This window comes from Plectropomus leopardus, chromosome 17, assembly GCF_026936395.1.
Source record: "Plectropomus leopardus strain MGB_pleo_1.0 chromosome 17, ASM2693639v1, whole genome shotgun sequence".
NCBI classification, from domain to species: domain Eukaryota; kingdom Metazoa; phylum Chordata; class Actinopteri; order Perciformes; family Serranidae; genus Plectropomus; species Plectropomus leopardus.
The window spans coordinates 33,052,860-33,065,079 of record NC_142192.1 but is presented as its reverse complement, the minus strand read 5'-3'; the positions used below and the strand labels follow the sequence as shown (position 1 = coordinate 33,065,079).

General features: G+C 37.5%; 1 protein-coding gene across 1 annotated transcript; it reads left to right on the top strand.

Moving 5' to 3' along the window:
- The first annotated feature begins 6,083 nt into the window (after nt 1–6,083).
- On the top strand, nt 6,084–11,225 carry LOC121966023 (uncharacterized). Its single transcript, XM_088090846.1, has 2 exons — nt 6,084–6,582; nt 7,549–11,225. The coding sequence occupies exons 1-2, from the start codon at nt 6,393–6,395 to the stop codon at nt 8,493–8,495; spliced, it is 1,137 nt and encodes a 378-aa protein (XP_087946972.1). The 5' UTR covers nt 6,084–6,392; the 3' UTR covers nt 8,496–11,225.
- Nucleotides 11,226–12,220: the final 995 nt, after the last annotated feature.

Here is a 12,220-nt window from a genome sequence, read left to right as displayed (position 1 = left end):
TTGCGTCTCTTTCCAACCTGAAACGTTTGGCGACATGGTTTCTGTAAAACGTTTTAATTTTTTTATTATTTGATCTCTTCAGCAATAAAACACAAAATATAATATAAAAATATAAAACACACAGAAGTTACGACAGATGAGGATTAAAAATGGTGTTAATATGCGCTTCAAGTGAACAAAAGCTGCGATCTGTGATTCACCCTAAAATTGGCACGTAGAAGATAACAAAAAAAACTGCAACAGAGCTTTGAAGAACCAGAGTGCAGCTTTAAGTCTGCACGAACGGCAGCAGAAACACAAGTTAACCCTTTGAAACCGCAGCAAAATGGCTCAATTTCATACAAAAACGGGAAGAAGGCAAAAAACAACGTAAGAAGAAATGGCCCAAATATTAGCATAAAAAAAGTTTAAAAAAACTAATAAACAACAGCAAAAAAAGAAATGTGCTGGGAAAAAAAGTGATTTAATAGAAAAATTAAAATATTTTTAAATATATAATGATGAGCTATAAATATATATATTTTTGGACATTTTTCAGAATCTTCAAAAGAAATATTATTTCCAACGCTACTAATTTCTTGCAGTTTGCAGAGCAGTTCAAGTTGTTAGTTACCCCCCAGTTTTTTCAAGATAAAGCAAAATGAATTTCCTCAGATTTGCTAAAAAAAAAAGGCAATGAGCAACTTGAAGAGGAATGTCCCACAAATGAACAGAAATTAGTACATTTTTATTATTTTAAGATCGGGCAGTCTTTCCAGAGAACCATATTTGTAATTCTTATATGTTTGACATGATTTTACAGAATTATCATTTTTAGCGTTTTTTTTTTTTTTTTTGGTCATTTCTCTGTTTGTTTGTTTGTTTGTTTGTTTGACTTTTGTTTTCTTTCTTTCTTTCTTTTTTTTACTTTCCCCTGAGTTCATTTTTTGTTTGCATGTGTGTTTTCTTTCTTTGCTTTCCTGTTTGTTCATGTTTTGTTTGTGTGGTTTTTGTTGTGTTTTGGGTTTTGTTAAATTTGTTTTGTAAAATAATTTTTTGGTAATTTTTTGGACTTTATACTAATTTCTTGCTTGTTTCTGGGTCATTCCTTCTTAATTAGTTCATCGTCTTCAAGCTAAATTTGTCACGTTGTAAAGGGTTAAACTGCAGCCTGGGAGCATCTGACACCACGTGTGATTTTTGCAGTAAAACATGAAGCTTGTCGGAGAAATGACTGCAGATGTTTCTGTTTGAAAAGCAGCTCGGAGAAACACAGTCTTCCTCACGTGTGAATTAGTAGATTAGATTTCTGAGCGACACAGAAGCTGAAATCTGAGACGCTTTAAACATCGAGAGCAAACGAAGGCACTAAAATCCAGAAAGTTTCCCTCCTGACTGTCAGCGGCCGAGCGTCTGGAGGAACATTTTTACGTTGTGAAATAATCATCAAGAGTCGTTTAACGTCACTTCAGTTAAAAGATTAATTCGTCGGCTGTTTAAAAGTTCAGTTAAAAATCCACTGATGATTTATTGGCTCTGAATGGATGATCTTTGACCTGTTGTTTGGTTTGTGAATAGATTTTTTTTTGTACATTTTTATATCAGATCATGAAGCATTGTGATATTTTATAGTAAAATAAAGAGATGATTTTCAGCCTGTGAGTTAAGTTTCATTCCGTAGTATCAAGGACCGGATCTCTGTAAAAAAACAAATATTTTGACAAATTTGGGCAATTTTTTTTTTTTTTTTGGCTTTTTTGCCCCTATAAATTGTTGGTGTTGAATTTTTTTTTATTTTTAATTTTGGATGGTTAAGAATGGTGATTGTTTTTTCTCTGTAATTTAAGGGTTTTTTATCTCTATAGATTTTTGCAGATTTTGTCTAAAAAAATTCAAAGAATAATGCTTTCCAAACCCATATGACAACATAAAAGTAGCAGAAATTACACAACTGAACACAGTCAGAAACTGTGAAAACTGAAATTTTCATCAGAAATTCGAAAATCCAATGATAATTTATAGTTTAACAGTTTCTGTGTGATAAATCGTATAATTTATTATTTTATTTTGACAGACCTACAGGTACGGAGGACGTGTTAACTTTGAAAATCAACATTTTTAAACACAAAAACATCTGCAAAAAGTTTTAGAAAAAACAGGCAAAAGGACAATTTCTCAACGAAAAAATATTGTCAGAAAATGTTTTAGAGATAGAAAATAAATTGCCCGAATTTTTTCTAGGGATGAAAAAAAGCAACTAAAACTTTTAAAGAAAAAGACAATGGCTGCCGTTTTGGACATCCGTCAAGATCCGCGCTGCCAGCCTCTGTGTCAGAGATCCGCGCTGCCAGCCTCTGTGTCTGAGATCCGCGCTGCCAGCCTCTGTGTCTGAGATCCGCGCTGCCAGCCTCTGTGTCTGAGATCCGCGCTGTCGGAGATCCGCGCTGCCAGTGTCAGAGATGCTACTCTGCCATTTGTCTGTTTGTGTCAGACTATCAGCTGTTTCATCAGTGACACTAGTTTATCATTTTCGGCGGTAGACTTGAACTCAAAACCGGCAGATGATTTGTTTTAAACTGTATGTCAGATTATATATGGTTGTATACTTGATAACACAATAACAATAACACAAAAGGTATTGAAACCCCACCCATTTCCTTATTTATTTCACACCATGTACACTTTTGTGTGGTAGTCCTTATGATTTTCTGCTGGTGTGACATCATTTCTAATGATAATGTTTAATTCAGAGATAAAAATCAGCGCTGTCGGAGGTGATTGTCTTTTCTCTGACATTTTTGTCATTTTTTCTCTACTGTTTTTTTTTCAGATTTTGTTTCCTTTTCAAACTTTAGAGATTTTTTTTCAAAGACAATATGCTTTCCAAACTCATGTGCTAACATAAAAGAATTGATTTAGAATTCATACAGGAGAGAAAGTAAAAATTACACAATTAATCACAGCCAGAAACTGGAAAAACAGATTTTTTTCCAGAAAATCCAATGATAATTTCTGTTTCAACACTTTCTCTGTTTGATAAATGATGTGATGTTGTATATGTGTGTGCGCGTGTGTGTGTGTGTGTGTGTGTGTTTGTGTGTGTGTGTGTGTGTGTTTGTGTGTGTGTGTGTGTGTGGCCAAAAAGGCAAGACCCCGGAAGCAGTGTCTTCCCCTGTATTACAGTCACGTGTCTGGCGGTTTGGGATCGGTGTATCCGGTACCGTCCGTCTGCAGAGAGTCTTTGTTTTGTTGATAGTGTGAAAATGTTCAAACTTGAAATGCTGAGAGATTTTGTCAACCAGCGACTAACTGCGGCTGCTGAAGAGATTTTTGGGCAGTTTGAAAGGACGATAGCAGAGTACGAGGAGGAGCTGGAGATACACCGACAACAACGGAAACTACCGGACGCTGTTTTCAGCCCCAAAGTCCGGTTACACCGAGCAGGTCTGTTTACCTGAGGGACTGTTCTCTATTTATCAGAGCCGGTATGCTGCACGTACTTATTGAATCTGGACCCTCAACCATCGTCTAATCCACAATACAAATAAAGTGATTGACAGTGTGAACTGTTTTTCCACCTTTAGTCTCCATAAAAGTGCAAAAATACAGCATCAATCAGAACTTGTTAATAAAAAAAGAGTCACAAGTCACATCTGAAGAAACACATCAAAACTCATACAGGAGAGAAACCATTCAGCTGCTCTGAGTGTGGCAAAGCTTACACACAAAAAGGACATTTAAGATGCACATTAATTCATACAGGAGAGAAACTATTTGACTGCTCTGTGTGTGGATCAAAGTTTGCCACAAATACATCTCTGAGGAGACACATGATCTTTCATACAGGAGAGAGAGCTTTCAGCTGCTCAGTGTGTGGTAAAAGATTTTTCTTTAAGGCATACTTGAAGAAACACGTTAACTCATACAGAAGAGAAACCATTCAGCTGCTCTGAGTGTGGCAAAGCTTTCAGTGGAAGGGGAAATCTAAGGCAGCACTTGAGAGTTCATACAGGAGAGAAACCTTTCAGCTGCTCTATTTGTAGAAAATCTTTTACACGTGCTGGAAGTTTATGGAAACACATGAGAATGCACTCAGGTGAAAACCTTCAGTTGCTCAGTGTGTGGCAAAGCTTTTAGGGAAAATGCACAAGTAAAGAAACACATGAAAATTCACACAGGAGAGTAACCATTTTAGTTTCTCAGTTTGTAGTTAATGATTTGACTGCTAGAGTAGGAAGAGACAAATGAGGATTCACACGGGAGAGAAAATATTCAGTTGCTCTGTGTGTGGTGAAAGATTAAAAAAGGTTCAGCAACACAGCATGTGGTACATCACATAGGAGAGAAACCATTAAGTGTCTTAGTTTGTAGTAAAAGATTTAGCTGCTGGAGAAGAAAATGTTTGAGGATTCACACAGGACAAGAAACTCTTCAGCTGCTCAGTTTAAAAACAAGATATTTGGCACAGAGAGGACGTTATTGTAAATAAATGAGGATTCACACAGGAGAGAAACCATTAAGCTGCTTCATGTGGAGCAAAGCTTTCAGTAAGAGGGTAAACTGGAAAACGTGTAAGAATCCAAACAGGATAAAAAGTGTCACCAATCCAGAGAAATGAGAACATCGGAGTAAGGCTGCGTGTGCACATCGTGGGTTTTTTCGTTAATGACAGTTAACTACCGTTAGCTGCTGCTGCAGACGCTCACTCCTCACTGAGAGCAATTTCAAAAAGACGCTCGCGCTCAGACAAAAACCGCTGCGTGGACGGTGGCCCTGAGACGGCCATGATGCTTCTGCTGTGAGCAAACAGCCTTTAGACTGATGTCAAAAATAACGATACTTGTCGGCTGTTAGTATTTGTGCCGTTTTCAGTATTGATTTTGCGCAGCAGGAATACAGCAGCTGATGTGTGGCTCTCTCTCATGTTAATATTCACTTCAGTCATTCGGCTCTTTTTTCCACTAACCAAGAAAAGAAAAGTCGTTAATGCAATATTTGCTTTCATCACAAAGTCACACAATTTTGATTATTTTTAAATCAAAGGCCTGCGATCCGATGACACAATAAGCTTTATTATTTTCTTCTTATTCTCAGCTGGGGTCGTTTATGGGGGTGTCACTGTCAAAGCTCCGTAAAAAGGGACTAAATGAGGTGTTAAAATGAAAATTTGTGTGATAAAAAACGAGATCAGACTGCTAGCTGAGAGAAATAACACGGCGTTATTTCTATAAATGTTAAAGGGGAAGATGGTGATAAGATAATGCCAGCTGTGTGAGTCTATGGAGCCCATTAATGTGATGAGTCTGACCATCTGTGGGACCTTTGGAAAGTACCCAAAATACCGGAGAGGAAGCACGAGGCAATCAAGAGACACACACCCTCTGAGCTGTTATCATGACCTCCGCACATCATCCCAAACACCGATCATCTGTAAGAAAAGTGGAGCTTAGTTTGAAACATGAGTAACCATTTAATCCACCTGTAACCAGTGTGGGGTATCATTAGTTTCTAAAAAATACACGATTAACTCTTGCGCCTCTCCAGGATGTGTCGTAAAGCAGCGGATTAGTGACAGACGGCGCCGCTGAAGGATGATGATGATCTTTTTGATTGAACTTCATCTCATCTGTTTAAAATATCAGCGTTTTTAGATATAGGTGGTGTTTTTTTGTTTTGTTTTAGGTTTTATTTTTTGTCTTTTTTTTCTTTTTGTTAATTTCTTCCCTTTTTTCTTCTTAAATTATTGTCAAATTATAATTATTATTGTTGCTATTATTATTTTGTTAATTATATTGTTATTCATTGTATTCATCTATTTCATCTATTTGTAGGCATGTCTTTATCTGAGATGTATCAGAGTATGTGGCGAACACTGTTGTTACGTTATAAAATCAACAAAACCTCTTATATATATGTGTGTGTGTGTGTGTGTGTGTGTATATATACATATATATAATACACTTTATGTTTGCAAAACAGATGAAAAGTAATTTAAAATGTGAATACTAAAATGTGAATAATAAACTTCAAATGTGAATTAAGAGATATGTAATTTTTATTTATTTTAAGAGGACTTTTATTTTTGTAGGTTACCCGCCGGGTCACAGCGGAACCGGATGTTATTGTTAAGGCAACATGGCGCCTGTCGTTAGCAGCAGCTGCAGCGTCTCTGTTTTTACGTTGACGGCTGTTTGACCTCCGGCTGCTGTGGTCCATCAGAGCCTCTGCGTGTCCGGACTCACCTGTCTGACCCTCAACTCACCTGGTTCCCGAATGACGTCCCTCTGACGTCATCTCCCGGTGGACTACAAAGCTAATGAAGTTAGCTTAGCATGCTAGCTGGAAGTTAGCGACACAGCGCGAGTCAAAGAGTCTGTTTGATCGTTGTTACGGGTTTGTTTTGGCAAAAAAAGATGTCTAAAGCCAAAATGCTGAGAGCGCTGGTGAAGCAGCGACTAACTGCGGCTGCTGAAGAGATATTTGGGCTGTTTGAAAGAACGATAGCAGAGTACGAGGAGGAACTTTCTCGATCAAAAGAGGAAAACGAGCGACAACGGAAACTCCTGGACGTGTTGAACCCTCAGCTGCAGCTGCACAGAGCAGGTCTGTCCACTAAAACAGCATTAAATCATTTATAATAAGAATATAAAGTCTGTCATTTTCTATGCAAAGACTAGGGGTCGACCTACATCGGTTTCTCGGCCGATACCGATCATTAGCAATTAATGAGATCGATAACCGGTGTTTGGGACCGATATGCATTTACAATAAAAATGTAAATCTTTCTATCAATATTTATAATTTGGAATACAAACAACTCGAACTCTTTGTTTCAGTGCCTCATACAAGTGTTCAATAAAAAGTGAGATTTCTAAAATCATATGCAGGAAGATCCCAAAAACTTTTTAAATAGAGTTCAGTAAAAATTTAAATAAATTAAAATAAAAGAATAAATAAAACCTGCTCCCTGAGGTTTTTTGTGTTCTCCTTTTAATATATACATGTTATTGTTATTGTGGTCTTGAAAATAAAGCGCTGATATAGAAATGCCAAATATCGGACCCGGACCACATCTGATTGTCATTGCATTTTGGAGTTAACATCCTGACTGTCTCTCCTACGGGTTTTTTTCCCCATAATCTTTATTTTATTATTATTGTCATTATTAGTAGTAGTAGTTGTATTTAGCTATTTATTTTTGTTTGTTGTTTTTGCAGTAATTACGTTGTGGGGTTTGAAATGTTGAGATAAGGTGTTGTTTTATTGTTGTTATCTGGTACTCATCTAATCTCACTGCATCTAATTCTTGAATTTTTTTCTCCCAGTTTTTTTCTTAATCTTTATTATTGTTAGTAGTAGTAGTATTTATCTATTCATTTTTGTTATTATTATGACAATAACTTTATTCTTGTAATATAATGATTTTACTCTCGAAATCTAACCTTTTCTAACACGGTCCTAATCCTCTGCCGTAAGTTTGAGTTGTCTTTCTGTGTCCGTTTAAATGTGTGTGTGTGTGTGTGTGTGTGTGTGTGTGTGTGTGTGTGTGTGTTTCTTTATTCTCCACAGACGTCCAGCAGCTGTTGGTGGTTAAAGAAGAGCTTCCTCCTCAGCAGCAGGACTGGAGCTCCAGTGTGGACCAGGAGGACCCAGAGCCTCCACACATTAAAGAGGAGCAGGAGGAGCTGTGGAGCCATCAGGAGAAACAGCAGCTTGAAGGGCTGGAGGAGGCTGATATCAAGTTCACACTCACTTCTGTCCCTGTGAAGAGTGAAGAAGACGATGAAGACAAAGCTCAGTCCTCACAGCTTCATCAAAGACAAACTGAACAGATGGAGACAGAAGCTGATGGAGAGGACTGTGGAGGACCAGAACCAGACAGGAACTCTGATACACACTTAAAACCTCACACTCATGACAAAACGTCTCGCTCTGAAACGGAGACGGATGCCAATATTATTTGGCAGGGGATTGAGGAGCCGCAGTCAGGTTCAAACTCTGTGCAAAGCACCGAACCTCCTGTCAGCGATTCGGACTGTAACACTGGAAAAACGTCGGTCAGCTCCTCTGAATGTGCCACGAGCTTCGACCACAAAGAACGCACCAGGATGAAACCGGGGGAGAAACGATTTAGCTGCTCGGTTTGTGGTAAAAAATTCACCCGACATGATCATCTGAAACGCCACTTCACCGTCCACACGGGGGACAGACCTTTCAGTTGTTCAATTTGTAACAAAAGCTTCGCACAGAAGGGACAATTGAAACATCACTATATCGTCCACACGGGGGAGAAACCCTTCAGCTGCTCAATTTGTGGGAAAGGTTTTACATCAAAGGGAGACTTGAAGCGACACTTCACCGTCCACACCGGCGAGAAACGATTCGGCTGTTCAGTCTGCGGCAGAAGATTCGCAGACGAGTCGAACCTGAGACGACACCTGAAAATCCACGCCAAGCAGAAACTTTGGTTCGGTTGTTCGTCTTGTGGAAGCGATTCACACAAAAACAGCACCTGAAATATCACCGGACCGTCCTCACCATCGACGGTGTCTCCGCCTCCTCGCGCTGTTCCTCACAGCCGTCGTCAAATTGCACTTTCAGTTTACATCCATGTCTGTGAAAACACGGATGCTCACACACTCTAAAGCCTCGTCCACACGTACGCGGGTACTTTTAGGAACGCATATTTTCCTCCGGTTACAAAATATTCTTGTCCACACCAACGATATTTAGAAAAAATCTCCGTCCACATCAAAACGCAGGCTGTCAAGTGGTGGATCAAAGATTTTTTTCTGTGACTCGTGCGGTTGTCAGCAGTAAAAATGGAGTTTTGATAATTATATTCACTCCGTACCTCTGTTTTTTACAGTTTCTGTGTCTTAATCTGTCACAGATGTGAAGAAATATAAAAAGTCATGTCAATTTTATTTATTAAGTTCTTCATCAGAAATCACAGTTTGTCTCAGAGGGCTTTACAGCGTACGACATCCCTCTGTCCTTAGACATCGACTGAAAAAACGCTCATAAAGTGGAAAAAGTGGCAGAAATGCTGCAGTTCTGCGAGGTTGCCGTCACGCGCTGCTCAGGCGTGCGGTGAGTTTCCGGCGGAGATTACGATCCACGCTCTCATGTCAAAAACAAAAGAGGCAAGCCAAAAAAAACCCTCTTTTTCTTGTCTACACGTCAACACTGACAGCAGAGTTTCAGAGTATCTTCACCCTGGCAGCAGTCTTCCCTCACGTCTGTTTTCAGTGACCTAAAGATGTATTTATACGTGAAGGAAAGGCCAGAACATAGAAAAAGCTTTTTAAATGTAGCCGTGTACGTGTGGATTAGACCTTATTCAGTATCCCCTTCTGTTCCTGACGTTGAGAAAAGTTTTTTGCAGAACATGTGGCGGCCCACCAAGATTAAAACTGAAATATACTGTATATACTGTTCTGTTATTCATGGCTCCACACTCTCGGAGCACAGAGCGTACTCTGGGCACAAAGGGAGCAGAAGAACTTCAGTCGCAGTGAAAGTGAAACTTAACTGTTCATTCTGCTGGATCTTCATATTCACTCGTAGCAGCTGCTTCTTTTATCCATCGATCAGATCTGATCACGATGGACAGATAAATCCTCCGCACGAGTCACAAACTGCTGCTGAGGAAAAACACGAGTCATGGAGAGGTCCACCTGTGCTGCGTTCACGGACCTGCAAAGAACCTCTGAATTATGAAAATGGTACAAAAGACACAAATAAATTAAAATTAAGAAGAGAAACAAAAGTTTGATATAAAATTTCAGCATTTTATTCTGTTAAACAGTTTGTCATATTTTTGTCATAACACGATTCTTGAGGAGACTTTTTTTGTGGTCATAGTGACCTTTGACCTTCAACCACCAAATTCTAATCGGTTCACTCTTGAATCCAAGTGGGCGTTTGTGCCAAATCCAAGGAGACCTCCTCAAGGCGTTATTGAGAAATAGTTTTCGCGAGAACGAGACAGACTCAAGGTCACAGTGACCTTTGACCACTTCATGTCATCAGTTCATCGTTGAGTCCAAATGGACGTTTGTGCCAAATTTGAAAAAAATTCCTAAAGTCGTTCTTAAGACATCGCTCTCCTGCACGAGAATGTGATCAACGGATGGAAAACCCAAAAACGAAATCCCTCCAGTTGTGACTATCGTAGGCTCAGAAACAGAGCCAAAATGTCCTGGAAACGGCCACTGCCATCTTGCATTGATGATGTCATTTGGAGCCGCCTGACTGACGAATCACAAGCTGCGCCATCAATCACACTTATTGACTCACACAGCTGTCAATCATGATATCAAATCCCTTTTCATAGCATCGTATAACTAATTTAATCCAAACTTATCAGAAAAACAGACACTTAAAACACGAGAGTGATGAAAACATGAAGGTCGACTGATTTTGATTTTTCAGGGCTGAAACAGAATATTAGAAGTAACCAATATTTGGAACCGATGTACATTTACAATAAAAATTTGAATATTTATGTCATTATTTAGAATTTGGAATATAACAAACTCCAACACAAAACTTTGTTTAAATGTTTTAAGCAAATCAAATCAAAACTGAGACTTTCAACATCATTTACAGAAAGTTCCAAGCAACTTTTTTTATTAAAGTCAAGTGAAAATTTAAATAAAAAAATGAGATAAATAAGAATAGCTCCCTGAGGTTTTACAAAGTAAAAGCTCCTCCCATGCTGACACTTTTTTGCACTTTTTAATTTATTCATTTTATCTGCGATCATTGAAATAAAATGCCAATACAGATAATTGGCAAAATGTCAAATATCGGCCCCAGTAATCGGACAGGTCGATAATCTGCGGACCCCAAATAAGAGCTACCTAAACTGACAGAATTCATTTTGGGGGGAAACGTATTGGACGTGTATGAATGAGTGTGGGTTCAGATTTTTTAAGCCTGTCTTCATTCAGCCTCCATATAAATGTTGAGAGTTGTTTGTAGCTGTAATTCTTCCTCAGATGTGAATCTTCATCCTGGGACTCGTGTAGGTTTGTCGTAGATGTTTTGTATGGACCTACAGTTTTTATCTTTTTTTTTTTTACCCCAAAGTCTGCGTGCTCTGTTGTAATTTCTCTGAATTCTGTTTTACGAGTTAAGCACATTTCATCGTCAAAAAGTAAATGTGGTGGATGAATACGACTTCAGCAATTCAAAAGAAAACATTCAAAATTTAATAAATATCACAGAATTTTATGTAACACACCATTGTGCTATTTTTCTTTCGTCAGAGAAAGTGTGTCAGTACAGGTACCAAAAAAAACTTTATTTCTTAATCGTACACAAGTTTATTTACAGAAATACTTACAGATACTGAGGCGAAACGACACACACAAAATGAGAAAACAAAGACTCAAAAACAAAACACAACCATTATTACTATAATTACTGTACTCTGCATTAGATAAAATTGTGCTACAATGGTGAAATTCATAAATAAATTGTAGGTGAGTTTCTTTATGTCCTGACCATTTTTTCTTATGAATATAGAATTTTCAAAAAAAATTAATAAAAAGTGAAATAACTTAGTTTCAATGTACAAAAGTTCAGCATTACATAAAACTATAAATATTCCAAAATGTTTCTTTAATTAATTTAATTGATCTTTAATGACAATAAATCTACCTTCTACCTTCTAATTTCTTATGTAAAAAGTTGGCAACAATAATCCAAAATATTATAAAATATTCTGGTGTGTATACATTGAAAAAAAAAGTGACAAATACTTTCTTTTTTCTGTTTACAGAATTTATAATATGCTTTATATTCAGCTTGAATCTTTCCAAAAAGTGTTACAGGAAAATTCTATGTAATACCTTCAGAAATTCTTCCTTAAGCATGTTATTTATACATTTATCACATATTTCCCATGTCTTCATCAAATAAAGATGACCCAAAATATCTTTTAAAATAAACTTTAATTCCACCAATATATTTTTTTTTTACACAATCTTTAAAATTAACAGATCTACTGCAGCAGAGTTCAGTAGGAGTATATGGACACTTTCTGGTGTAGCATTAAAAATAATATATTTTCAGGTTTTAGATTTATTTTGCATTTTTTTTTCTTTGTAGGTTAATAAGTAAATATTTTTATTAACTGTCCATATCCCACTACTGAAGCTTGTGTGACAGAAGATAGTCCTATTTTTTATATTGCTTGTTTTTATTGTTCCATATAAAGTGGTCATGTTTG